The sequence below is a fragment of the Trachypithecus francoisi genome, unplaced genomic scaffold (assembly GCF_009764315.1).
Source record: "Trachypithecus francoisi isolate TF-2019V2 unplaced genomic scaffold, Tfra_2.0 Lachesis_group3, whole genome shotgun sequence".
Classification (NCBI taxonomy): Eukaryota; Metazoa; Chordata; class Mammalia; order Primates; family Cercopithecidae; genus Trachypithecus; species Trachypithecus francoisi.
Genome location: NW_022681468.1, coordinates 2,754,561 through 2,779,853, shown reverse-complemented (window position 1 = coordinate 2,779,853; position 25,293 = coordinate 2,754,561). Strand labels below are relative to the sequence as shown.

Sequence of the window (25,293 nt, the reverse complement as noted above, 5' to 3'; positions counted from 1 at the left end):
TTGAGACGGAGTCTCGCTCCATCCCCCAGGCTGGAGTGCAGTGGCGCGATCTCGGCTCACTGCAAGCTCCGCCTCCTGGGTTCACGCCATTCTCCTGGACTACAGGTGCCCACCACCGCGCCCAGCTCATTTTTTATATTTTTAGTAGAGACGGGGTCTCACTATGTTAGCCAGGATGGTCTTGATGTCCTGACCTCGTGATCCGCCCGCCTCAGCCTCCCAAAGTGCAGGGATTACAGGCGTGAGCCACCATGCCCAGCCAAAAAAATTTTTTTAATACAGACAAGGTCTTTCTATGTTGTTGCCCAGGCTGGTCGCAGACTTCTGGCCTCAAGCAACCCTCCTGTCTTGGCCTCCCAAAATGATGGGATTACAAGAGTGAGCCACCCATATCCAGCCTAACATTTTACAGATAATAAATATTTTGAGGATAAAAACACACATAGCCACCTAGGCTGCAGTTCAGTGATACCATCACAGCTCAATGCAGCCTCAAACTCCTGGGCTCAAGCATTCCTCCCACCTCAGCCTCTAAAGTAGCTGGGGACTACAGGTGAGCACCGTCACACCTGGCTAAATATTTTATTTTTATTTTTTTAAACAGAGTCTCCCTCTGTCACCAGGCTGGAGTGTAGTGGCACGATCTTGGCTCACTGCAACTTCCACCTCCGGGTTCAAGTGATTCTCCTGTATCAGCCTCCCGAGTAGCTCGGACTACAGATGCCCACTACCACACCCAGCTAATTTTTTTGTATTTTTAGTAGAGATGGAGTTTCACCATGTTGGTCAGGCTGGCTCAAACTCCTGATCTCAGGTGATCCGCCTGCCTCGGCCTCCCAAAGTCCTGGGATTATAGGTGTGAACCACACTGCACCTGGCCTTTTTAAAAAATATTTCGTAGAGAGAGGGTTTCAATATGTTGCCTAGACTGATCTGGAATTCCTAGCCTCAAGTGATTCTCCTGTCTTGGCCTTCCAGAGTACTAGGATTACAGGCGTGAGCCACTGTGCCTAGCCCTGTTATTGTTTTTTTTATTTTTGAGATGGGAGTTTCACTCTCTATGCCCAGGCTGGAGTACAGTAGTACAATCTCCGTTCACTGCAACTGCTGCCTCCCTGGTTCAAGTGATTCTCTTGCCTCAGCCTCCTGAGTAGTTGGGACTACAGGCATGTACCACCACACCTGGCTAATTTTGGTTTTTTTTTTTTTTTTTTTGAGACGGAGTCTCGCTCTGTTGCCCAGGCTGGAGTGCAATGGCGCGATCTCGGCTCACTGCAAGCTCCATCTCCCAGGTTCACGCCATTCTCCTGCCTCAGCCTCCCAAGTAGCTGGGACTACAGGTGCCCGCCACCACAGCCAGCTAATTTTTTTGTATTTTTAGTAGAGACAGGGTTTCACCATGTTAGCCAGGATGGTCTTGATCTCCTGACCTCGTGATCCACCCGCCTTGGCCTCCCAAAGTGCTGGGATTACAGGCGTGAGCTACCACCCTGGCCCGTATTTTTATTTTTATTTTATTTATTTATTTTTTTGAAATGAAGTCTCACTCTGTCGCCCAGGCTGGAGTGCTGTGGTGCAATCTCAGCTCACTGCAACCTCTGCCTCCCAAGTTCAAGTGATTCTCCTGCCTCAATCTCCCAAGTAGCTGGGATTACAGGCACACACCACCACGACCAGCCAATTTTTATATTTTTAGTAGAGATGGGGTTTCACCAAGTTGGCCAGGCTGGCCTTGAACTCTTGACCTCAGGTGACCTCCCAACCTCAGCCTCCCAAAGTTCTGGGATTACAGGCATGAACCACCACGCTCAGCCTCTTATAGGTTCTTTTTATGTAACAACTCATTTAAAACTCGTAAAACCTAAGGAGGTAGGTACTACTATGACCTCCATTTTATAGATGAGGAAACTGAGACACAGAGAAATTAAGTAACTCACCCAAGATTACATGGCTAGGAAAAGACAGTGTTGAGATTCAAACCCAGATAGTCTGTTCCAAAATCTATACTCTTTACTGCCTCCCAATAGTTTTCCAAACATACACACCAAGTATTCATAACTGAAAACTACTATAATAAAACCCCAGCCATCTATAATCCTTAAGGAATTAATTCTTATGAATGGCAGCATTCTCTGAATGGTTGGGTTAACCCTTCCATCTCAGGCAAAATCTGAAATTGTGTTGTGCATATGATGGCCACTGGCACACAAGGCTATTGAGAACCTGGGGTGTGGTTAAGCCGAAATGGGTTGTGACATATATGTAAAATATGTTCTAAAATTTGAGAGACTTAGTATAAAAAAAAGAATGTAGGCCGGGCGCGGTGGCTCAAGCCTGTAATCCCAGCACTTTGGGAGGCCGAGTTGGGCGGATCACGAGGTCAGGAGATCGAGACCATCCTGGCTAACACGGTGAAACCCCATCTCTACTAAAAAAATACAAAAAATTAGCCGGGCGAGATGGCAGGCGCCTGTAGTCCTAGCTACTCGGGAGGCTGAGGCGAGAGAATGGCGTAAACCCAGGAGGCGGAGCTTGCAGTGAGCTGAGATCCGGCCACTGCACTCCAGCCTGGGCGACAGAGCGAGACTCCGTCTCAAAAAAAAAAAAAAAAAAATGTAAACTACCCCACTAATGATGTTTTAATATTAACTACATACTCAAGTAATTTTTTTTTCTTTTTTTATTGAGATGAAGTCTCAATCTGTCGCCCAGGCTGGAATGCAACGGCATGACCTTGGCTCACTGCAACCTCTGCCTCCCAAGTTCAAGTGATTCTCCTGCCTCAGCCTGCCAAGTAGCTGGGAGTACAGGCGCCCGCCACCACGCCTGACTCATGTTTTGTATTTTTAGTAGAGATGGTGTTTCACTGTGTTAGCCAGGATGGTCTCGATCCTCTGACCTCATGATCTGCCCACCTCAGCCTCCCAAAGTGCTGGGATTACAGGCATGAGACACTATGCCCAGCCTCAAGTCATATTTTTTACATGAGTTAAATATAATTTCAACATCATTCTTTTTTTTTTTTTTTTTTTTTTTTTGAGGCAGAGTCTCACTCTGTCACCCAGGCTGGAATGCAATGGTACGATCTCAGCTCCCAGCACTCTCTGCCTCCCAGGTTCAAGTAATTCTCGTGCCTCAGCCTCCCCAGTAGCTGGCATTACAGGCATCTGTCACCACACTTGGCTAATTTTTGTATTATTAGTACAGACAGGGTTTCCCCATGTTGGCCAGGCTAGTCTCTAACTCCTGACCTTAAGTGATCCACCCGCCTCGGTCTCCCAAAGTGCTGGGATTATAGGCATGAGCCACCACGCTCAGCCTCTTTTGCCTTTTTAAAGTGGCTCCTAGAAAATTTTAAATTGTGGCCGGGCACGGTGGCTCATGCCTGTAATCCCAGCACTGTGGGAGACCGAGGCGGGTGGATCACTTGAGGACAGAAGTTCAAGACCAACCTGGCCAACACGGTGAAACTCCATCTCTACTAAAAGTACAAAAATTAGCCATGCGTGGTGACACATGGCTATAGTCCCAGCTACTTGGGAGGCTGAGGCAGGAGAATCGCTTGAACCTGGGAGGCAGAGGTTGCAGTGAGTCGAGACCATGCCACTGTACTCCAGCCTGGGTGACAGAGCAAGAATCCATCTCAAAAAAACAACAACAACAAAAATTAGCCAGGGATAGTGGTGTGCACCTGTAGTCCCAGCTACTCAGGAGGTTAAGGCAGGAGGATTTTTTGAGCCCAGGAGTTTAAAGTTATAGTAAGTTTGTCACTGCATTCTAGCCTGGGCAGCAAAGCAAGACTCTATTTCTTAAAAAAAAAAAAAAAAAAAAGTTGTGTTTCTATTGCACACAGCTCATCTAAAATGTATCCAGTTTCTGTCTACATCACTGATATTATTTACTCTTTTCTTGATGACTCAGTCATCATGAGGAACTTTAACTACTACCCTATGTGTAATTTCTCATCTGTAATTGTGACTATCGTTGGGTTGACTAAGGTCAGGCTGCCCACCCTCAGACCTCAACCTCAGGCTGTGCCTGAAGCTATACCTCTGTATGATTTCCAGCCTGAGACCGCACTCTCCAGTCTGTCTGCCAACGACTACCCCTCTAGCAACCTCAGATGCAGTTTCTAATGGCTTAGAAGCCTGGTAAATTAGAACTGTGTAACATGTAAGAATAAAGGTTATGTGAAGGATAGAGGAAGTCTACAAACTGAATTCAGTTTCAACGCCAAGTTCCTTGACAACTATTTTGATCCCTCAGAGACGCTTTTCTGCCTTGATTATTGTAAGGGACTATTCTCTTCAACTCCAAACACTTAAAGGTATCAATTTTAACTTAAATTGGAGCACTTTACATCTCAGCTTAAGATCCACCAGCTGGGCATGGTGGCCCATGCCTATAATCCCAGTATCCCAGCATCCCAGCACTTTGGGAGGCCAAGGTGGGGGGGGGGGAGTGGATCACCTGAGGTCAGGAGTTCGAGACCAGCCTGGCCAACACGGCGAAACTCTCTCTACTAAAAATACAAAAATTAGCTGGGCATGGTGATGGGCGCCTGTAGTCCCAGCTACTTGGGAGGATGAGGCACGAGAATCGTTTCAACCTGGGAGGTGGCGGCTGCAGTGAGCCGAGACCATGCCACTGCGCTCCAGCCTGGGTGACAGAGTGAGATTACGTCTCCAAAAAGAAAAAGGAAAAAAAGATCCATCAACAGTAGTTTCAGCTTGAGAAGATGTAGATGAAAACGTTCTGGAGATAGATGTTGATAATGGTTGCTAAACAATATGTACTTAATGCCACAGAACTGTAAACTTGAAAATTGCTAAAATGGTAACTCATAATATTTTAACTCAAAACTAATCCTTCAATATTTTCATATCTTTCTCAGGACTAGGTTCAAATTCTTATGTAGGTTAATACACTTCCCTCACACTCCCTCACACCTGGCTTCTACCACTTTTCCAGCCTCGTCCCCTTCCTCTTACCTCCTTTGGCCTCATATCCTAGGCAACTTCCCTTAACACACCATGCTGATTCAGACCTCAACATTCTGAATGTCAAAAATCCTTCTACTTGGCCAGGCGCAGTGGCTCATGCCTGTAATCCCAGCACTTTGGGAGGCCGAGGTGAGTGGATCACCTGAGGTCAGGAGTTCGAGACCAGCCTGGCCAACAATGGTGAAACCCTGTTTCTACCAAAATACAAAAATTAGCCGCGTGTGGCTGTGCACACCTATAATCCCAGCTCCTGGGGAGGCTGAGGCATGAGACTCGATTGAATCCGGAAGGCGGAGGTTATAGTGAGACAAGCTCGCACTACTGCACTCCAGCCTGGGTGACAGAGCGAGACTCCATCTCAAAAAAATAAATAAAAATAAAATAAAATAAAATCCTTCTACCTAAAAGTCCTTCCCCATCACCATCACTCCCTCTTCCTCAATCTTCCAAACCCCACTCAAATGTCGCCTCCTCTATGAAACTTCCCAACATCCTGAGGTTGAGAAGATCTCTCTGTCACTGTACTCTGCTGCACCTTGTATCCTGACTTTTATCTTTTGGAATGGCATTTTTTAGTTACATGATTGTTCTCGACAATGTGAGCTCACCAGAAGCAATGGCTGACCAGCACATAAATGATGCATCCTAAAGGCGTGCTGAGTTCATTCAGTAAGCAAGTACATATTAAATGCCTACCAGAGACCCACAATGTCCTAAGTGCCAAGGATACTGCGGTGGGAAAAGAAAACAAAACTGCTTTCATGGTGCTTCCACAAATAAACACCAGGCCGATATAAGTACTACAAAGAGGAACTGGCCGGGTGTAGTAGCTCACACCTGTAATCCCAGTACTTTGAGAGGCCGAGGAGGGCAGATCACTTGAGGCCAGACATTCAAGACCAGCCTGACCAACATGGCGAAACCCCATCTCTACTAAAAATACAAAAAACTAGCTGGGCATGGTGGCACACGCCTGTGGTCCCAGCTGCTTGGGAGGCTGAGGCACGAGAATCGCTTGAACCCAGGAGGCGGAGGCTGCAGTGAGCCAAGATCACGCCAGTGCACTCCAGCCTGGGTGACAGAGTAAGACTCTGTCTCAAAAACCAGTAAGTACTACAAAGAGGAATAAAGCACAGGAAGGGGAGGGGCATTTCATACAAGATGGAAGGTGTCATCCAGGTAGAGACCACAAAAAGGGCTTTTCAGCTGACTGACAGAACACTGCGTGAAGTGGACCTTATTCTGGTTCTGAGTCAAGTCTGGAAAACAGAAAGTACTGCACAGGGAAGGTCAACTTTAATGTCTTTTTTTTTTTTTTTTTTTGAAACCAAGTTTCGCTCTTGTTGCCCAGGCAGGAGTGCAATGGCACAATCTCGACTCACTGCAACCTCTGCCTTCCGGGTTCAAGTGATTCTCCTGCCTCAGCCTCCTGAGTAGCAGAGATTACAGGTACCACCATGCCTGGCTAATTTCTTTGTATTTTTAGTGGAGACGAGGTTTCGTTATGTTGGTCAGGCTGATCTCGAACTCCTGACCTCAGGTGATCCACCTGCCTCAGTCTCCCAAAGTGCTGGGATTACAGGCGTGAGCCACCGCACCGGCTAAACTTTAATTTCTAAGAAAAGCAAACTATTCTCTCTCTGTCCATATTAACTTAATAGATTTTGCAATTACCACCTAGCTATTCTCAGCATGAAGGGCACAAGCATTCTGCCTCAGAGTAATAGGGTAATTGTGATCCTTTTCTGACTGAATCTTGTCTGCTAAGAAGCCTCATGGTTGCTAGAGAAAACTTAAAAGTACTCAGCAAACATTTGCCCTTTTTTTTTTAAAGACAGGATCTGTCACCCAGGCAGAAGTACAATGGCATGAAAACAGCTCACTGCAACCTCCACCTCCCAGGCTCAAGGGATCCTCCTACCCCGGCCTTCTGAGTAGCTGGAACCACAGGTGTCAGCCACCACACCCAGCTAATTTTTGTATTATTTAGGTAGAGATAGAGTTTTGGCATGATGGCCAGGCTGGTGTTAAACTCCTGGGCTCAAGCAATCCTCCCACCTCAGCCTCCCAAAGTGCTGGGATTACAGGCATGAGCCACTGTGCCCAGCATTGTTTTTTTTTTTTAAGAGACCAGGCCTCTCTCTGTTGCCCAGGCTGAAGTACAGTGGGTGATCATAGCTCACTACAGTCTCAACTTCCTGGGTTCACGCGATCCTGGTGCCTTAGCCTCCTGAGTTGCTGGGTCTACAAAGGCATGCCACTATGTCCTGCTAATTTTTACTTTTTTTTAATATAGACAGGGTCTCAGTATGTTGCCCTGTCTAGTCTCAAACTCCTAGCCTCAAGCAATCCTTCCACCCCGGCCTCCTGAAGTGCTGGGATTGCAGATGTAGGCCATGGCACCTGGCCTACTGACTTGTTTTTTTTTTAAGACAGTCTCACTTTGTTGCCCAGGCTGGAATGCAGTGGCGCAATCTCAGCTCACTGCAACTTCTGCCTCCCAGGCTCAAGCAATTCTCCTGCCTCATCCTCCCAAATAGCTGGGATTACAGGCGCCCTCCACCACGCCCAGCTAATTTTTATATTTTTAGTAGAAATGGGGTTTCACTATGTTGGCGAGGCTGGTCTCGAACTCCTGACCTCAAGTGATCTGCCTGCCTTGGCCTCCAAAGTGCTGAGATTACAGGCATAAACCACCACACCCAGACCCTGACTACTTGTTACATATAGTAACAGACAATAATCTAAGCACCTGACAATCCTAAAAGCATTGTGAAATATAGTGTTATTAAACCCGTTTTTACAAATAGGAAAATAAGGCACAAAGAGGTTAAATAATTTATCCAAAGTCGGCTGGGTACTGTGGCTCATGCCTGTAATCCCAGCACTTTGGGAGGGAGAGGCAGATGGATCATGACGTCAGGAGTTTGAGACCAGCCTAGCCAACATGGTGAAACCTCGTCTCTACTAAAGATAAAAAAATTAGCTGGGCGTGGTAGCACGCGCCTGTAATCTCAGCTACTCGGGAGGCTGAGGCAGGAGAATCACTTGAACCCGGGAGGCGGAGGTTGCAGTGAGCCAAGATAGCGCCACTGCACTCTAGCCTGGGCAACAGAACAAGAATCTGTCTCAAAAAAAAAAAAAAAAAGGCTGGGCGCGGTGGCTCAAGCCTGTAATCCCAGCACTTTGGGAGGCCGAGACGGGCGGATCACGAGGTCAGGAGATCGAGACCATCCTGGCTAACACGGTGAAACCCCATCTCTACTAAAAAATACAAAAAACTAGCCGGGCGAGGTGGCAGGCGCCTGTAGTCCCAGCTACTCGGGAGGCTGAGGCAGGAGAATGGCGTAAGCCCAGGAGGCGGAGCTTGCAGTGAGCTGAGATCCGGCCACTGCACTCCAGCCTGGGCGACAGAGCCAGACTCCGTCTGAAAAAAAAAAAAAAAAAAAAAAAATTGTCCAAAGTCACAGAGTTAGTAAGAGGCAAAGCCAGAATATACAGTCTCGGGTCTGGACTTGCTGATAACCACTATGCTCTACACTTTCACATCTGTGTTTCCCATCACAAATACTAGCTCTACAAAAATCTCTGTTTATACTTTGGTAATTTGTGATGTTGACTATTATTTACTGATACTATTTTCAAGAATGTCATTAGATAGAAATACAAACATGCAACTGAGTAAAAAGTGTAATACAAGAAATCAACACAGACAGAAATTACACCTCTACAAAAAGTGTACATACAAACTCTGCCAGGTGCCTGGAGCACAAAGATGGACGAAGCGAGTCCAGTCCCTGCCCTGAGAACCTTGGTCCGGTGGGCTCAGGGTGACGCTCATCAGGCAAACTGGCAACACAGGGAGGACGTGTGGGTGCTGCAGATGCCCAGGTAGCAATCCAGAACCCACAACATTAAAGCCACTGAACACAGGCAAAAAGTTTTGATTTAATATACTTATTTTACCTTAAGATTTAAGGGTAACATCTTTCTGGACACGGCAGAGATCTATCTCAAGCTCCACACAGCCAAAATAAAACTTATTATTCTTGCAACCCTTTAAACTTACTCCTTCTCAAGAAGTATCTTTTATCTTAAAGGAAAGGCAAGCCTGGCTGCTGAAGCAATAAACCTGTTACCCTCAATTCCAGCTATCTCCCTCCCTCCTTCACATACACACACACTTAGGTGTGCATGCACGCAAGCACTCACTCCCTCACCTGCACACACTCACACGTACACATACACACACTCTCCATCCGATCTATTTACTGTCTTTCAACTGGATCTTTCTCTTCTTCAGGTCCTCAAGTCAGGCCTACAACAATTTGTTTCCTAACTACTCTTCCTGTTGAATTATCTTTCTATCATACAAACCTGACTCTATCACTCCACTTTTTAAAAACATTTGGTGGTTTCTGGCCGGGCACGGTGGCTCACACCTATAATCCCAGCATTTTGGGAGGCCAAGGCAGATAGATCACCTGAGGTCAGGAATTCAAGACCAGTGTGGTCAACATGGTGAAACCCCATCTCTACTAAAAATACAAAAATTAGCTGGGCGTGGTGGCTCATGCCTGTAGTCCCAGCTACTCAGGAGGCTGAGGCAGAAGAATCGCTTGAACCTAGGAGGCTAAGGTTGCAGTGAGCAGAGATTGCACCACTGCACTCCAGCCTGGGCGACAGAGTGAGACTTTGTCTCAAAAAAATAAAATAAAATAGGCCGGGCGCGGTGGCTCAAGCCTGTAATCCCGGCACTTTGGGAGGCCAAGACGGGTGGATCACGAGGTCAGGAGATCGAGACCATCCTGGTTAACACGGTGAAACCCCGTCTCTACTAAAAAATACAAAAAAAAACTAGCCGGGCGAGGTGGCGGGCGCCTGTAGTCCCAGCTACTCGGGAGGCTGAGGCAGGAGAATGGCGTAAACCCAGGAGGCGGAGCTTGCAGTGAGCTGAGATCCGGCCACTGCACTCCAGCCTGGGCGGCAGAGCCAGACTCCGTCTCAAAAAAAATAAAAAATAAAAAAATAAAATAAAATAAGTAACAACAATAAAAACATTTGGTGGTTTCTGACCATCTCTACAGGATCAAGTCTAACTGTCATGGCGCGCACACACACATACACACACACCTCTTCACAATGGGTCCAACAGGACCTTCCACATCGTATCTTTCTTTATTCAACAAAATATTTATTGAGCACCAACTATGTGTAAATCATTGGGCTAAGTGGCAGTGGTATAATGAGAAGCAAAAAGATAGAGCTCCTGCTCTCATGAAGCTCACAGTCTAGGACAAGAAACAGAAATCAACCAGTCACACAAACGAATGTTTAAGATTATAACTAAGACAAGTACTGCAAAGATACTCCAAGTAAAATAATCTGAAATTAGACAGTGGCAATAGTTGTCTCATGCATACACTGAAAACCAATTAACTGTACACATCAAAAGATGAATTTTATAGCACATGAATTATACCATATCCCCCATCCCAGAAAAAGACACGGCAGGGTGAGCACCTCTGATGGTAGGGCTGGCCAAGGCAGAGATGGTAAAAGCTTTCCAGAGAACAGAGTTTACAAATAACATATTTTCTAAGAATTTACTATATGCCAGGCCACTTTCACTGTACTCATGCATCTGATCCTCCTACCAACAATGTAAGGTTACTATTATTAACCAACTCAGAGGTCAGTGAGGGGTCAAGGAACTTTAAGGTCAGAGAGCCCATAAATGGCAATGCCAGCATCCATATTTAAGCAGAATAAAGTGAGTGTCTGCACTCTTACCTGCTACATGTAAAGTCACCTAGGCAATGTCTATTACTCAGAACTACTTATGATGCAATAAACAGACCACTATGTTTCCTTTTTTTTTTTTTTTTCTTTGAGACGGAGTCTCCCTTTGTCACCCAGGCTGGAGTACAATGGCGCAATCTCGGCTCACCACAACCTCTGCCTCCCAGGTTCAAGCGATTCTCCTGCCTCAGCCTCCCAAGTAGCTATGATTACACGCGCGTGCCACCACACCCAGCTAATTTTTTGTATTTTTAGTACAGACAGGATTTCACCATATTAGCCAGGATGGTCTTGATCTCCTGACCTTGTGATCTACCCACCTCAGCCTCCCAAAGTGCTGGGATTACAGGCGTGAGCCACAGCACCCGGCCCATTGTGTTTCATTTCTGATAAAATAAATGTCTCGCTGAGCACAGTGTCTCATGTCTATAATCCCAGCACTTTGGGAGGTGGAGGTGGGCAGATCACCTGGGGCTAGGAGTTAGAGACCAATCTGACCAACATGGAGAAACCCCATCTCTACTAAAAATACAAAAGTAGCCGGGCGTGATGGCGCATGCCTATAATCCCAGCTACTCGGGAGGCTGAGGCAGAAGAACCCATTGAACCTGGAAGGCGGAGGTTGTAATGAGCTGAGATCACGCCATTGTACTCCAACCTGGGTAAGAAGAGCAAAACTCTGCCAAAAAAGAAAAAAAAAAAAACTTTCCATCTCCTTTCATTACAATAGCCTCTAAGGCCCTACAAGATCAATCCTACACTACTCTCTCCATCACTGACTTCACCTCCTCCACTTTCCCCCTTACTCACTCTGCTCCAGCCACACAGGCCTACTTTTGTTTCTTCAGCATGCTGGGCATGCTCCTACCACAAGGCCTTTGCATTTTCTTGAGCTATGATAATTACAATCACAACATGTGGCATAAATCATGATTCTGCTAAAACCTCAGTTAACATTTTCTCTAAACACATCAATAATGCCACTAACAACATCTTGTACTGAACTGTACACTAATATTTCAAATGCCATTAATTTTAATAAAAACTACCTAATTTTTCCAGTTTTATATCGTTCTATACGATATCACCAAAGATTTTCATTTTACAAAATCCAGTAACAGCAGCTTTTGCTTACCAATTAGTCTGAACAACAGTCATATAGCTATCTTTGCAGTGAAATAAAGCAAAGCAATCAAGCCAAAAAAGTGTCACAATAGAATCTGATTACCACCATTCCTGTTTAGCCCTAGAACCACAGTTTGTGAAATAACTATGACAACAGCATTTCAAGGCACCAAAATCCCACCATACTTTTGCTGAGAAAGTATTCTCCATCTGTGCAAACACATACAAATGCATGTTGACAACCAGTTATATAACTTCAATACAATAACCCAGTGATATTTTAAGTTCCTATTTTGCTAAAAATCCTAAGAAACTGTTAATCCTAAAACCGCTCAAAGTAGGATGCTGAGAAAGGAATGAAGAAAATACATTTAACACATTTACATTTAAAACTGAGTTGTCCCCAAACTCCAGGTGAAAAAAACTACCCCTTTTTGGCAGGGCGCGGTGGCTCACGCCTGTAATTCCAGCACTTTGGGAGGCCAAGGCGGGCAGATCATTTGAGGTCAGGAGTTTGAGACCAGCTTGGCCAACATGATGAAACCCTGTCTCTCCTAAAAATACAAAAATATTAGCTGGGCGTGGAAGCACACGCCTGTAAACCCAGCTGCTTGGGAGGCGGAGGCAGGAGAATTGCTTGAACCCAGGAGGTGGAGGTGGCAGTAAACCGAGAGGGCACCACTGCACCCCAGGCTGGGCAACAGAAGGAGACTTCCTCTCAAAAAAAAAAAAAAAAAAAGAACATAATGTATTGTATATTTTGAAACAGCTAGAGAGCCACTGAAATCTTCCCAACACGTAGAAATGGTAAGTGCTAGAAGCAATGGATATTCCAAATACCCTGACTTGATCATTACACGTGCTATGCACATAAAAAAAATCACATATACCTCAGAAACATATACAAATATATCAATCACAAAAAATTTGTTGCCAGGAACAGTGGCTCACGCCTGTAATCCCAACAATTTGGGAGGCTGAGGCGGGCATATCACCTGAGGTTGGGAGTTCAAGACCCACCTGACCAACATGGAGAAACCCCGTCTCTACTAAAAATACAAAATTAGCTAGATGTGGTGGTACATGCCTGTAATCTCAGCTACTCAGGAGGCTGAGGCAAGAGAATCACTTTAACCCAGGAGACAGAGGCTGCAGTGGGCCGAGATGGCGCCATTGCACTCTAGCCTGGACAACAAGAGCGAAACTCCAGCCAGGCGTGGTGACAGGCCCCTGTAATCCCAGCTACTCAGGAGGCTGAGGTGGGAGAATCGCTTGAGCCCTGTAGGCAGAGATTGCAGTGAGCCAGGATCACACCACTGCACTCCAGCCTGGGTTACAGATCAAGACTCCATCTCAAAAAGAAAAAAAGAGAAATTTTTTTTTTTTTTAATGTTGTCCTGTCTTTGGTGTTTGTTTACTGAAATCAGCTGTAAAATCAAGCTTATCAAGTCATTTAATTATTAATTAAAAAAAATAGCAAACATTTACTGAGCTCTTACTATCTGCTCTGTCATAAAAGATGCTTTGGAAATGAAAGAGTTTACTAGAAGCCTGCCAAAACAAGTGTCAAGTTGCCTCAACCTTTGATGAAGCCAATATGAATACTAGAGGACTTCCTGCAAGTATCTGCTATAAATCAGCTACTGGATCAACCATAAATGCCTGAAAATTACCACATCCAACTCATTTTACAGATGAGAAACAGGCTAGAAGAGATTAAATCCAAAGGTCTTCACTAACAGTAGGAACAAGAATCCTATTTCCAGTTCAGGGTTTTGTTGTCAATTACATGTCAGTTGTTTATTTTAAAGTGAAAAACCTATTCTAGTATCTCAAAATGTTTCTACATAGTTGGGAAGAAAATGAATACCTCGGCCGGGCGCGGTGGCTCAAGCCTGTAATCCCAGCACTTTGGGAGGCCGAGACGGGCGGATCACGAGGTCAGGAGATCGAGACCATCCTGGCTAACACGGTGAAACCCCATCTCTACTAAAAAAAAAATACAAAAAAATTAGCCGGGCGCGGTGGCGGCGCCTGTAGTCCCAGCTACTCCGGAGGCTGAGGCAGGAGAATGGCGGGAACCCGGGAGGCGGAGCTTGCAGTGAGCTGAGATCCGGCCACTGCACTCCAGCCCGGACGACAGAGCGAGACTCCGTCTCAAAAAAAAAAAAAAAAAAAAAATGAATACCTCGAATAAGTACATATTTAATGAAAGCTAAATATTAAAAACAAATTAACATTATCCATACCCACAGTAAACATGCTGAAAGGGCTCCCAGGACAAGAACAAGTAGAATCAAAGCCACACTTCACAGTGTCTAATAGAAGTTAGGGGCTCCACTGCTAATATCACCAAACACCACCACCAGAGTGCCTTCTTTTTTTTTTTTTTGAGATGGAGTCTCGCACCGTCGCCCAGGTTGGAGTGCAGTGGCACTATCTCAGCTCACTGCAACCTCCACCTCCCAGGTTCAAGCGATTCTTCCGCCTCAGCCTCTTGAGTAGCTGGGACTACAGGTACCCGCCATCATGCCCAGCTAATTTTTGTATTTTTCGTAGAAATGGGGTTTCACCGTGTTGACCAGGCTGGTCTTGAACTCCTGACCTCAGGTGATGTGCTCGCCTCAGCTTCCCAAAGTGCTGGGATTACAGGCGTGAGCTACCACACCCAGCCCAGAGTGCCTTCTTTATGAAGAAAAAACACTTCAGAGCTACAGAACACTTCTTGACTCGTCGATACTCTTTTGGAAAAGAAAAAGTAACCTGGCCGGGCATGGGGGCTCACACCTGTAATCCCAGCACTCTGGGAGGCTGAGGCAGGTAGATCAGCTGAGGTCAGGAGTTCAAGACAGCCTGGCCAACATGGGGAAATCCCATCTCACTAACCATGCTAAAATGAGCCAGGCGTGGTGGCACACCCCTGTAATCCCAGCTCCTTGGGAGGCTGTGGTGGAAGAACTGCTTCAACCTGGGAGGTGGAGGTTACAGCGAGCCAAGATCTTGCCACTGCACTCCAGCCTGGGCAACAGAGCGAGATCCCGTCTGAAAACAAAAAAAAAGTATCCTTAGCAACATTCTCCAGATATACCTCATTTATGCATGAAAAGTTTTACTAGCTACAAAACGTCCACACTCTTTCAAAAAGAATGATGTTGAGCCGGGTGTGGTGGCTCACGCCTGTAATCCCAGCATTTTGGGAAGCTGAGGTGGGCAGATCACTTGAGGCCAGGAGTTCAAGACCAGCCTGGCCAACATGGCAAAACCCTGTCTCTACCAAAAATTACAAAAAATTAGCCAGGCATGGTGGTGTGTATATGTAGTCCCAGCTACTCTGGAGGCTGGGGCACAAGAATCACTTGAACCCGGGGGGGACAGAGCTGAGATCCTGCCACTGCACTCCAGCCTGGGTGACAGAGCGAGACTCTGTCTCAAAAAAAAAAAAAATTACGCTGAATCAAGGCAGTTTTCATCCTTTCTATAATCTAAATTGGGCTTTCCATTTTTAATAAACTTCTTATTTCTATCAAACTTTTAAATGCTTTCAGGCCCAGATGAGATGTTAGGGACTAACTGAAAAGTATTATTTAAATGGTACCCTTTTTCTCTGGGAAAACATTTTTAAAATGTCATCCATTGATAAAAAGGTGAGTGACTACAGATAACCAAAAAAAAAAAAAAAAAAAACTATTTTTAAGGGAAAATTCCAAATATAATTTAGTTTAAAAGTGGAAAGGGGCCGGGCGCAGTGGCTCAAGCCTGTAATCCCAGCACTTTGGGAGGCCGAGACAGGCGGATCACGAGGTCAGGAGATCGAGACCACCCTGGCTAACACAGCGAAACCCCGTCTCTACTAAAAAATACAAAAAACTAGCCGGGCGAGGTGGCGGGCGCCTGTAGTCCCAGCTACTCAGGAGGCTGAGGCAGGAGAATGGCGTAAACCTGGGAGGCGGAGCTTGTAGTGAGCTGAGATCCGGCCACTGCACTCCAGCCTGGGCGACAGAGTGAGACTCCATCTCAAAAAAAAAAAAAAAAAAGTGGAAAGGCCAGCTGGGCGCAGTGGCTCATACCTGTAATCCCAGCACTTTGGGAGGCCAAGGCGTGCGGATGAGAAGGTCAAGAGATCAAGACAATCCTGGCCAACATGGTGAAACGCTATCTCTACTAAAAATACAAAAATTAGCTGAGCGTGGTGGTGCACACCTGTAGTCCGAGCTACTTGGTAGGCTGAGGCAGAAGAATCACTTGAACCCAGGAGGCGGAGATTGCAGTGAGCCAAGATCGTGCCACTGCGCTCCAGCGTGGCGACAGAGTGAGACTCCGTCTCAAAAAAAAAAAAAAAAAAAAGGTGGAAAGTCCAGGTGCAAGGGCAGAGGGGTGGGTCACATCTGTAATCCCAGCACTTTGGGAGGCTGAGGCAGGCAGATCACTCGAGCTCAGAAATTCGAGACCCGCTTGGGCAACATGGTGAAACCCCATCTCTACTAAAAATACAAAACAATAGCCATTTGCTGTGGCATGTCTGTGGTCCCAGCTACTCAGGAGGCTGTGGCATGAGAATTACTTGAGCCTAGGAGGCGGAGGTTGCAGTAAGCTGCAGTAATGATCATACCATTGCACTCCAGCCTGGGCAACAGGAGTGAAACCCTGTATCGAGGGAAAAAAAAAAAAAGGTGGAAAGTCACGGCACTTTGTACAACAGCAAATAGAAGACTTCTAATGACATCTGATTGTGTCAGATGAGAATTTGGCCAGACACTCTCAATTATTCCCAACAGCTGAGAGAATGGGCACTGTACTATACCATGTGATTAATTAAAAGTTACCACATGGCCGGGCGCGGGGGCTCACACCTGTAATCCCAGCACTTCGGGAGGCTGAGGAGGGCAGATCACCTGAGGTCAGGAGTTCAAGGCCAGCCTGCCCAACATGGTGAAACCCTATCTCTACAAAAATACAAAAATTAGTTGGGCAGGATGGAGGGTGCCTGTAATCCCAGCTATTCAGGAGGCTGAGGCAGGAGAATCGCTTGAACTCGGGAGGTGCAGGTTGTAGTGAGCCAAGATTGGGTCACTGCCCTCCAGTCTAGGCAACAGAGCAAGACTCTCTCTCAGAAAAAAAAAGTTACCACAGGCCAGGCTCAGTGGCTCACACCTGTAATCCCAGCACTTTGGGAGGCCAAAGTGGACAGATCACTTGAGGTCAGGAGTTCAAGACCAGCGTGGCCAACATGGTAAAAACCCCGTACCTACAAAAATTAGCCAGGTGTGGTGGCGCCCACCTGTAGTCCCAGCTACTCAGGACGCTGGGGCAGGAGAATTGCTTGAACCTGGGAAGTGGAGGTTGCAGTGAGTCAAGATTGTGCCACTGCACTCCAGCATGGGCAACAGAGTGAGACTCCGTCTCAAAAAAAGAAAAAAAAAAAGTTACCACAGACGTTATATACTAATTGCCAATTTTCAAATAAAATAAAATATACTCTAAGCCTGTGTTGTCCAATATGGTAGCCACTAACCACATGTAGCAATTGAGCGCTGGAAATGTGCTAGTCTGAACTCAGGTGTGCTGTAAAATGCAAACTGTCACGAGATTCACACCAGATTTCAAACAGTAGCAGAAAAAATGTAAAATATCTCATTAGTGATTTTTTCTATTGATTACATGTTAAAATAATAACATTTTGGATATACTGAGTTAATAAAAGGATACTGTTAAAATTAATACTTTTTCAACTTGTTTCATGTAGTTACTACAAAATTTAAAATTGCATTTGTGGCTTGCTTTATATTTTTATTGGACAGTGCTGCTCTACACAAACTGCAAAATATGATCCAACGTTCCTTTGATTCATCATCATCATGATGAATACCAAATATACAATAAATCGAGAAAAATCTTATTTACATTTTTGGATACATAGTTTACATATTATCAAGTAAGAATGGCATTTCTGAAAACTCCTACTAAATTTACAACCAACTCCAACTGTGTTAATAGAGGAAGGACTCAGTCCCACAAGTAGTATTTTTAGGGATCAAGAAGGAAATACAAAAGTAAAAGCCATAAAAGAGAGTCTAAGAGCAATACCATCTGTTTCTAAAAGGCATTTTTAAACAAAAACAGTGTTTTAAACAGATAATAGAACCGTTATTTAAAAAAACAGTATTTTATTGTTTTGAGAAATTTGAAGAAATGTCCCAATTCGCAGCTAAACAAACTTCTTAAAAAGGAAACCTGTTAAGGTAGGAACTGAAAACTCTAATCACGTGGAATAGAGGTAAAATGCCTGAATGAATCATATGGAAAATGTAAGCCAAGTTTCTTAGCAGGATATTTATAATTAAACATTATACAATAATGAAGCCAGCCAAAATATTTCTAGATATCCTTCAATGCCACCATAGTATGAACGCATCAATCAACTATTACAAGATTTAACTAAAACTGCTTTCAAAATTCTGAAACACCATAATGTCTTTCATCAAAATCTAGCCAGTGAGAATTAGGGAGGGAACTTTCCAAATGCCTTATCTTATAGAGATTAAAATTAGAAATTGAAAATTCAAACCCATATTAATAAATATTTGTATGACATTCTGTTCAACAATCACTTTTGGAAACATCATCCTATTTGATCCTCAGGACAGCGCTCAGATATTGGTATATTTTTGTCCCTACTTTAGAGGTAATTCCAGGCTCAAAGACCTTGACTTATTCAAGGTCACATAGCTAAAAAGTGGAAGAACCAGTGTTTCACCCCAGATCGTCTGATGCTCATCCAATTCTCTTTCCATTACAAGACAATTATTCATTTAAAACCAAATGTTTAGAAACCCAACAAGCCTGATGCTAAAGAAAGACCTAAGGATCAAGTAGATCAAACCTTAAGACTTGGAAAACACTGAAAGCCGGCTACAAAACATGCTGGAATCCTTTAAAAACGGGGAGAAGAGATTACCAAGAGAAAGGAAATCAAAGAGGGAGGGGGGGGATCTAATCTCAATGTCCTTGGGTGCAGCACAGCAGAATGGCAATATTCAATTCCAGTAGAGAATGCAGAGAAACTGCACTTTCCTGTGAAATGTGATTTTCAATGTAGTATTGTAGGTTAAAAAAATGACTGTGTTATTTTACTATAAATGTGTTTGAGAATTTTACTCACTATATAGGCGCTCAAAAAACCAATACCTCTCCAACTGGGAACGACCAGTCCCACATTTTTTCATAAGTCATGATGCTTACCTCCCAAAAAGCCAATTTTTAAAAATCAGAATTCAGCATCCCCTCTTATTTAGATTATAGGCAAAGGGAAGGGTCGGTAGGACGATGGCAAATCTAATGGCCAATGTCTTTCTAGGCGAAAGCATCCTTAAGGGCAGGACAAAGGCACCACCACTACAAACGAACCTCGTTCAACCTTCAGAATACGGAGAACAAACCAGTTAGAGCAAAACGAACCAATATTGCAGATACGGGAAAAGGGAATTCCTAAGATGGCTCTCAAAATCCGTGCACTCGACACCTTCCTCAGTACAACCGCGAAGGCTACGGGAATGCGGGTGCCGAGTGTGGGAACTCCGGGCGTGGGTGCCCACCCCGTCGACTCCCAGTGCGACCCCAGGACGTTCGTTTCAGGCGGGTCACAGCTGCGCCACCCACGAGACCTGTGCCCCAGCTTCCGACCGCGCGCCGGAGAGGACCGAAGGGATGACCAGCCCCAAATGCATCTGCTTCTCCCCACGGCAGTCCCCGCGGCCCCGCGGCCGGGGAGCCCGAGCAGGAAGGGCCCGCAGGCGGCCCCGGCCCCGCGCTGACAGCCCGGCGCCGCCCCCACCTGCCTGCCCGGGGGGCGCCGCGGCCGGGCGCGCCCGCCCAGCCACTTCCTTCCCCGCCCGCCCGGCCTCGCACCGGCCCGCGGGGGCTGGGAGCCGCGGGAGGAAGGAGGCTTGGCCAGCGGCCCGCGAAGGAAGCCGCTGCCGCCGCCGCCCGCCCGCCAGCACCCACCGGCATCATCGCGGGGAGAGTCCGCGGCACCCTCGGCCGCCGCCTGACAGGACGCTCCGCGCTGAGCTGCGCCCGCCGCTCCGGCCGCCTTCTAAGGCCGCGCGCCCGTCGCTGTGCTCTCCGGCCTGGCCGCGGCGAGGCGGCGGCTGCGGCGGGCTGCGGCGGGCTGCGGGGCTCTCGCCGGCCCTGTGGCGGCCGCCGGCGCGCTGCGTCGCTGTCCGGGGCACCCGGCCGCCACCGCCGCCTCAGCCTCAGCCCAGCCCGACCGCCTCCCGCCCGCCCGGCTCGCTCTTCAGCCTCCGCAGGCCCCGCCCCCAGCACGGCGCCCCGCACGGGTCCCGTCGCCCCCTCTGATTGGCCCGGAGGAAGCGGGGGCGGAGAGAGGGGCGGGGCTTCCCGACTCCGCCCGCCACCCTCGCTCTCAGCGGCAGCCAGGTGCGTGCGCGTCCGCGCTCCCGGCGGCGGGGGAGGGGCGGGCGCGCAGTGGGCACCGGTGGCCGCCCCGGCGCCTGCGTGAGCCCCAACTAGGGGAGGCCGCGGACGGTGGGAGAACGGAGGCCCGACAGGGAATAGCCGGCCCGGGTCCGGCAGCGGATCACGGCAGGGCCGGGACTCGAACCCGGGCTCCCGCGGCCGACTGTGGGCGGGAGCGTCCCTGCGGCGACGGCGCGCGCCCGCACTCTGACCGTGGCCTGACCCCCGGCTCCCGGCGCCCCGTTGGGCTGCGGCCCAGAGGCCGGTGGGAGGGGCGCGGCGGGGGGGGGGGGGGCGCCCCGGAGCGGGCACGTGACCCGACGCCGTGCGCTCGGAACCAGCCCCGGTCGGGCGCCCTTGGCCGGCACCTGCTTCCCGCCCCCACCAGCGTCTTCCGCGGCCGCGCCCCCCGCACTGGCTCCCGAGCCTTGGCCTTTGCCCGAGCGAGCTGCCGCCTAGAAGCCTGTGCCACCTGTGCCCACCTGCGCCAGCATCCCTCGAGGTCCAGCTCCAGCGTCCCCGGGCAGGGTCCGGTCCCCATCTCCAGGGTCCAGGTCTCTCCCTGCAGCCCCGTATCCAGAGGCGCCGCCCCCTCGGTCCTGAGCGCCGTAGTGACAGAGCCCCGGGCAGGGCCCTGAGCAGACCCTCAGCAAAGGCTGCCAGGGGGGCAGGCACCCGCTCGGGGCCCCCCACATGGTGCCATTCGCCCGGACCGCGGCGGAGAGCCGACAGGGGAACTGAGGTGCTCCCGGCGGCAGCACCGAACTCCCACGGGCATCAGAAGGCAAGGTCTGCGGATGGCCCCAGACACGGAAGGCGTAAGCCGCCCTGGGAAGCGCCTGCCCCGTGGAGAAGGCCGCCGCGAGGTCAGGGTCAGTCTGGAGCCTGTCTGGTGCTCGGAGAGGCTTCTAGTTGCTGCACAGTCGGGGCAGAGCAAGGGAAGATGCCAGAGAGCTCCCACCAGCCCATTCCTGGGGAGCCACCCCTGTCCCTCAGAGGCCACGGGGGCTCGTATTTGAGAGTGTGGACTTTCCAGTTAGACAGACTTGGTTCAGCACCGCCTCCACCACACCCTCGCCTGGGATCCTAAACAAACCGCATCTTCTCTGCATCGTAGTGTGCTTGTCTCTGTGATGAGAGTGTAGGGATAATAGTGCCTGCCTCGTGTGGGGGGGGGGGGGGGCTTTTTCGGATGCGAGGGATGGAAAGCTCCCAGCACAATTTGTGGCACGTGGTAGCTGTTCCATAAATAGCGTTCTGTAGTTGGGCCGTGATTAGCAAGGAGGCTTAGTGTACAGACGTCCCTGGGATTTGTAAACTTACCCACACCTGGGCATGAATGGCTAATGACACCCCTCTTCTGGGAACAGGGTTTGGAGAGAAGAGGAAGCTCTAGATAATGAGTGATCCTAGGCTGAAAGTCACAGACATATCTAAGTTCTAATTCTAGCTGCTCTACTTCTGACCTCCTGTGGGGCCTTAGGCAACTTGCACCCCTTCTCTGGGCGTTGGTTTCCCCAGCTTTGACAGCTGATGTCCCTGAGTCACGAAGGGGTACATCTGGCCCACGAAACCTAACGAAGGACAGGTTTTGCCAAGGCACTTCAGAGAGGTGCCCCCCGGCGTAAGGTGAGCCAAATGAGCCTGCTCTCCCAGAAAGGGGAGCATTGGCACAAGGCCCCCCCTCTTGCCTGCAGGACCTGTGGGCACAGACAGTGGCAGCTACCCTGCCTCACACCAAAGCCTCCTGTATCCTCCAGGCAGGGGTCCATTTGAGGCAGCCTGGTCAGCTCCCCCTCAAGTCCATCCCGCTGGTCCCTGTCCTCCTCCCCACCCAGCCTGCCACCTCCAGGCATCGGCCCGTCACCTCCCACTTGAACCAAGCTCATTCGTTATAAGCCCACTGCTCTAGTCTCCACGCCCCCACCATTCCCCACAAGTCTCTGCCTCCATCTTCCTGGAGCACACAGGGCCCAACCCTGTAAAGCCTTTCTGTGTCTCCCCATTACCCAGAACAAAGTTCATGAGAGGCCCATCAGGAATCGCCATTAATGGTGGGGTGCAGTGGCTCACGCCTATAATTCTACCACTTTGGGAGGCCAAGATGGGAGGATAGCTTGAGGCCAGGAGTTCGAGACCAGCCTGGTCAACACAGTGAGCTCCCCCATCTCTAAAAAAAAAAAAAGGAATCACCACTAATGATGGGATATAGGCATTAGGGTTATGGAAGAAGATATCCATATTTTTTAGAGATGCATCCTAGCATATGTAAGGGGTCTGCAGTTCGTTTAAAAACAACTCAGCCGGGGGAAAGAGAGCTAAGCAGTTAGGAACAGCTGAAACATACGTGGCAAATTATTTATAACATTTGAACCCGGATGGTGAGTATGTTGGGCTGCATTGTATTTTATACTCTATGTTTGAAATATTTTATGTTAAAAATGATTAAAGGGGCCGGGCGCGGTGGCTCACACCTGTAATCCCAGCACTTTGGGAGGCTGAGGCGAGTGGATCACGAGGTCAAGAGATCAAGACCATCCTGGCCAACATGGTGAAACCCTGTCTCTACTAAACGTGCAAAAATTAGCCGGGCCTGGTGGCAAGCGCCTGTAGTCATAGCTACTTGGGAGGTTGAGGCAGGAGAATCACTTGAACCCTGCAGGCAGAGGTTGCAGTGAGCCGAGATTGTGCCACTGCACTCCAGCCCAACGACACAGCGAGACTCCATCTCAAAAAACAAACAAAATGATTAAAGACGCTGGGCATGGTGGCTCATGCTTGTAATCCCAGCACTTTGGGAGGCCAAGGCGGGTGGATCACTTGAGGTCAAGAGTTCGAGACCAACCTGGCCAACACGATGAAACCCCGTCTCTACTAAAAGACAAAATTAACTGGGCATGGTAGCATGCGCCTGTAATCCCAGCTACTCGGGAGGCTGAGACTGGAGAATCGCTTAACCCGGGAGGTGGAGGTTGCAGTGAGCCAAGATTGCGGCATTGCACTCCAGCCTGGGAGACAGAGCAAGACTCCATCTCAAAAAATAAATAAATAAATAAATAAATAAATAAATAAAAATAAGCAAGGCATGGTGGTGCTCACTTGTAGTCCCAGCTCCTCAGGAAGCTAAGGCAACAGGTTCACTTGAGCTGGGGAGATGGAAGCTGCAGTGAGCCAAGATCACGCCACTGCACTCCAGCCTGGGCAACACAGAGAGACCCTGCCTCAGAAAAAAAAAAAAAAGATTAAAGGCTGTAGATTAAAGGCTGGGCATGGCTGGACACAGTGGCTCAAGCCTGTCGGTGGCTCAAGCCTGTGATCCCAGCACTTTGAGAGGCCAAGGCAGGCGGATCACCTGAGGTCAGGAGTTTGAGATCAGCCTAGCCAATGTGCTGAAACCCTGTCTCTACTAAAAATATAAAAATTTAGTCCAGGCGTGGTGGCTCACACCTGTAATCCCAGCACTAATCACGAAGCTGAGGCAGACAGATTGCTTGAGGTCAGGAGTTCAAGACCAACCTGGCCAACCAGTCTCTACTAAAATACAAAATTAGCCAGGCATGGTGGCATATGCCTATGATCCCAGCTACTCGGGAGGCTGAGGCAGAGAATTTCTTGAACCCAGGAGGCAGAAGTTTCAGTGAGCTGAGATCGTGCCACTGCACTCCAGTCTGGGCAATGGAGTGAGACCCTGTCTCAAAAAAAAAAAAAAAAAAAAATTAAAGGCTGTAGATTAAAGGCTGGGCATGGCTGGACACAGTGGCTCAAGCCTGTCGGTGGCTCAAGCCTGTGATCCCAGCACTTTGAGAGGCCAAGGCAGGCGGATCACCTGAGGTCAGGAGTTTGAGATCAGCCTAGCCAATGTGCTGAAACCCTGTCTCTACTAAAAATATAAAAATTTAGTCCAGGCGTGGTGGCTCACACCTGTAATCCCAGCACTAATCACGAAGCTGAGGCAGACAGATTGCTTGAGGTCAGGAGTTCAAGACCAACCTGGCCAACCAGTCTCTACTAAAATACAAAATTAGCCAGGCATGGTGGCATATGCCTATGATCCCAGCTACTCGGGAGGCTGAGGCAGGAGAATTTCTTGAACCCAGGAGGCAGAAGTTTCAGTGAGCTGAGATCGTGCCACTGCACTCCAGTCTGGGCAATGGAGTGAGACCCTGTCTCAAAAAAAAAAAGAAAAAAAAATTAGCTGAGCATGGTGGTAGGCGCCTGTAATTCCAGCTTCTGGGGAAGCTGAGGCAGGAGAATCTCTTGAACCTGGAGGCAGAGGTTGCAGTGAGTTGAGTTTGCCCCACTGCATCCCAGCCTTGGTGGCAGCAAGACTCTGTCTCAAAATAAAAAAATAGCCGGGCACGGTGGCTCAAGCCTGTAATCCCAGCACTTTGGGAGGCCGAGATGGGCAGATCACAAGGTCGGGAGATCGAGACCATCCTGGCTAACACGGTGAAACCCCGTCTCTACTAAAAAAAAATACAAAAAACTAGCCGGGCGAGGTGGCTGGCGCCTGTAGTCCCAGCTACTCGGGAGGCTGAAGCAGGAGAATGGCATGAACCTGGGAGGCGGAGCTTGCAGTGAGCCCAGATCACACCACTGCACGCCAGCCTGGGCGACAGAGTGAGACTCCATCTCAAAAAAATAAATAAATAAAGGCTGGGCATGGTGGTTAACGCCTGTAATCCCAACATTTTGGGAGGCCAAGATAGGAGGATTGCTTGAGCCCAGGAGTTTGAGACCAACCTGGGCAACATAGCAAGACCCCCGTCTCTATTTTAATTTTTTTAAAAATTTAAAAATGGGCCGGGTGCGGTGGCTCAAGCCTATCCCAGCACTTTGGGAGGCCGAGACGGGCGGATCACGAGGTCAGAAGATCGTGACCATCCTG

General features: G+C 48.3%; 1 protein-coding gene across 2 annotated transcripts in view; it reads right to left on the bottom strand.

Annotated features, from left to right (window-relative positions):
* The window catches only part of PPP1R13B (protein phosphatase 1 regulatory subunit 13B), a 132,111-nt gene extending 111,097 nt beyond the window's left edge, over window positions 1-21,014 (bottom strand). Inside the window, exon 1 of one of the 2 annotated variants that reach the window (XM_033191121.1) lies at window positions 20,888-21,014. In XM_033191121.1, coding sequence (XP_033047012.1) covers window positions 20,888-20,899 — 12 coding nt within the window. In that variant the 5' untranslated portion in view covers window positions 20,900-21,014. Of the gene's footprint in view, window positions 1-19,931; window positions 20,256-20,887 lie in introns of those variants that run through there. The other variant, XM_033191120.1, reaches the window with a different exon arrangement.
* Window positions 21,015-25,293: the final 4,279 nt, after the last annotated feature.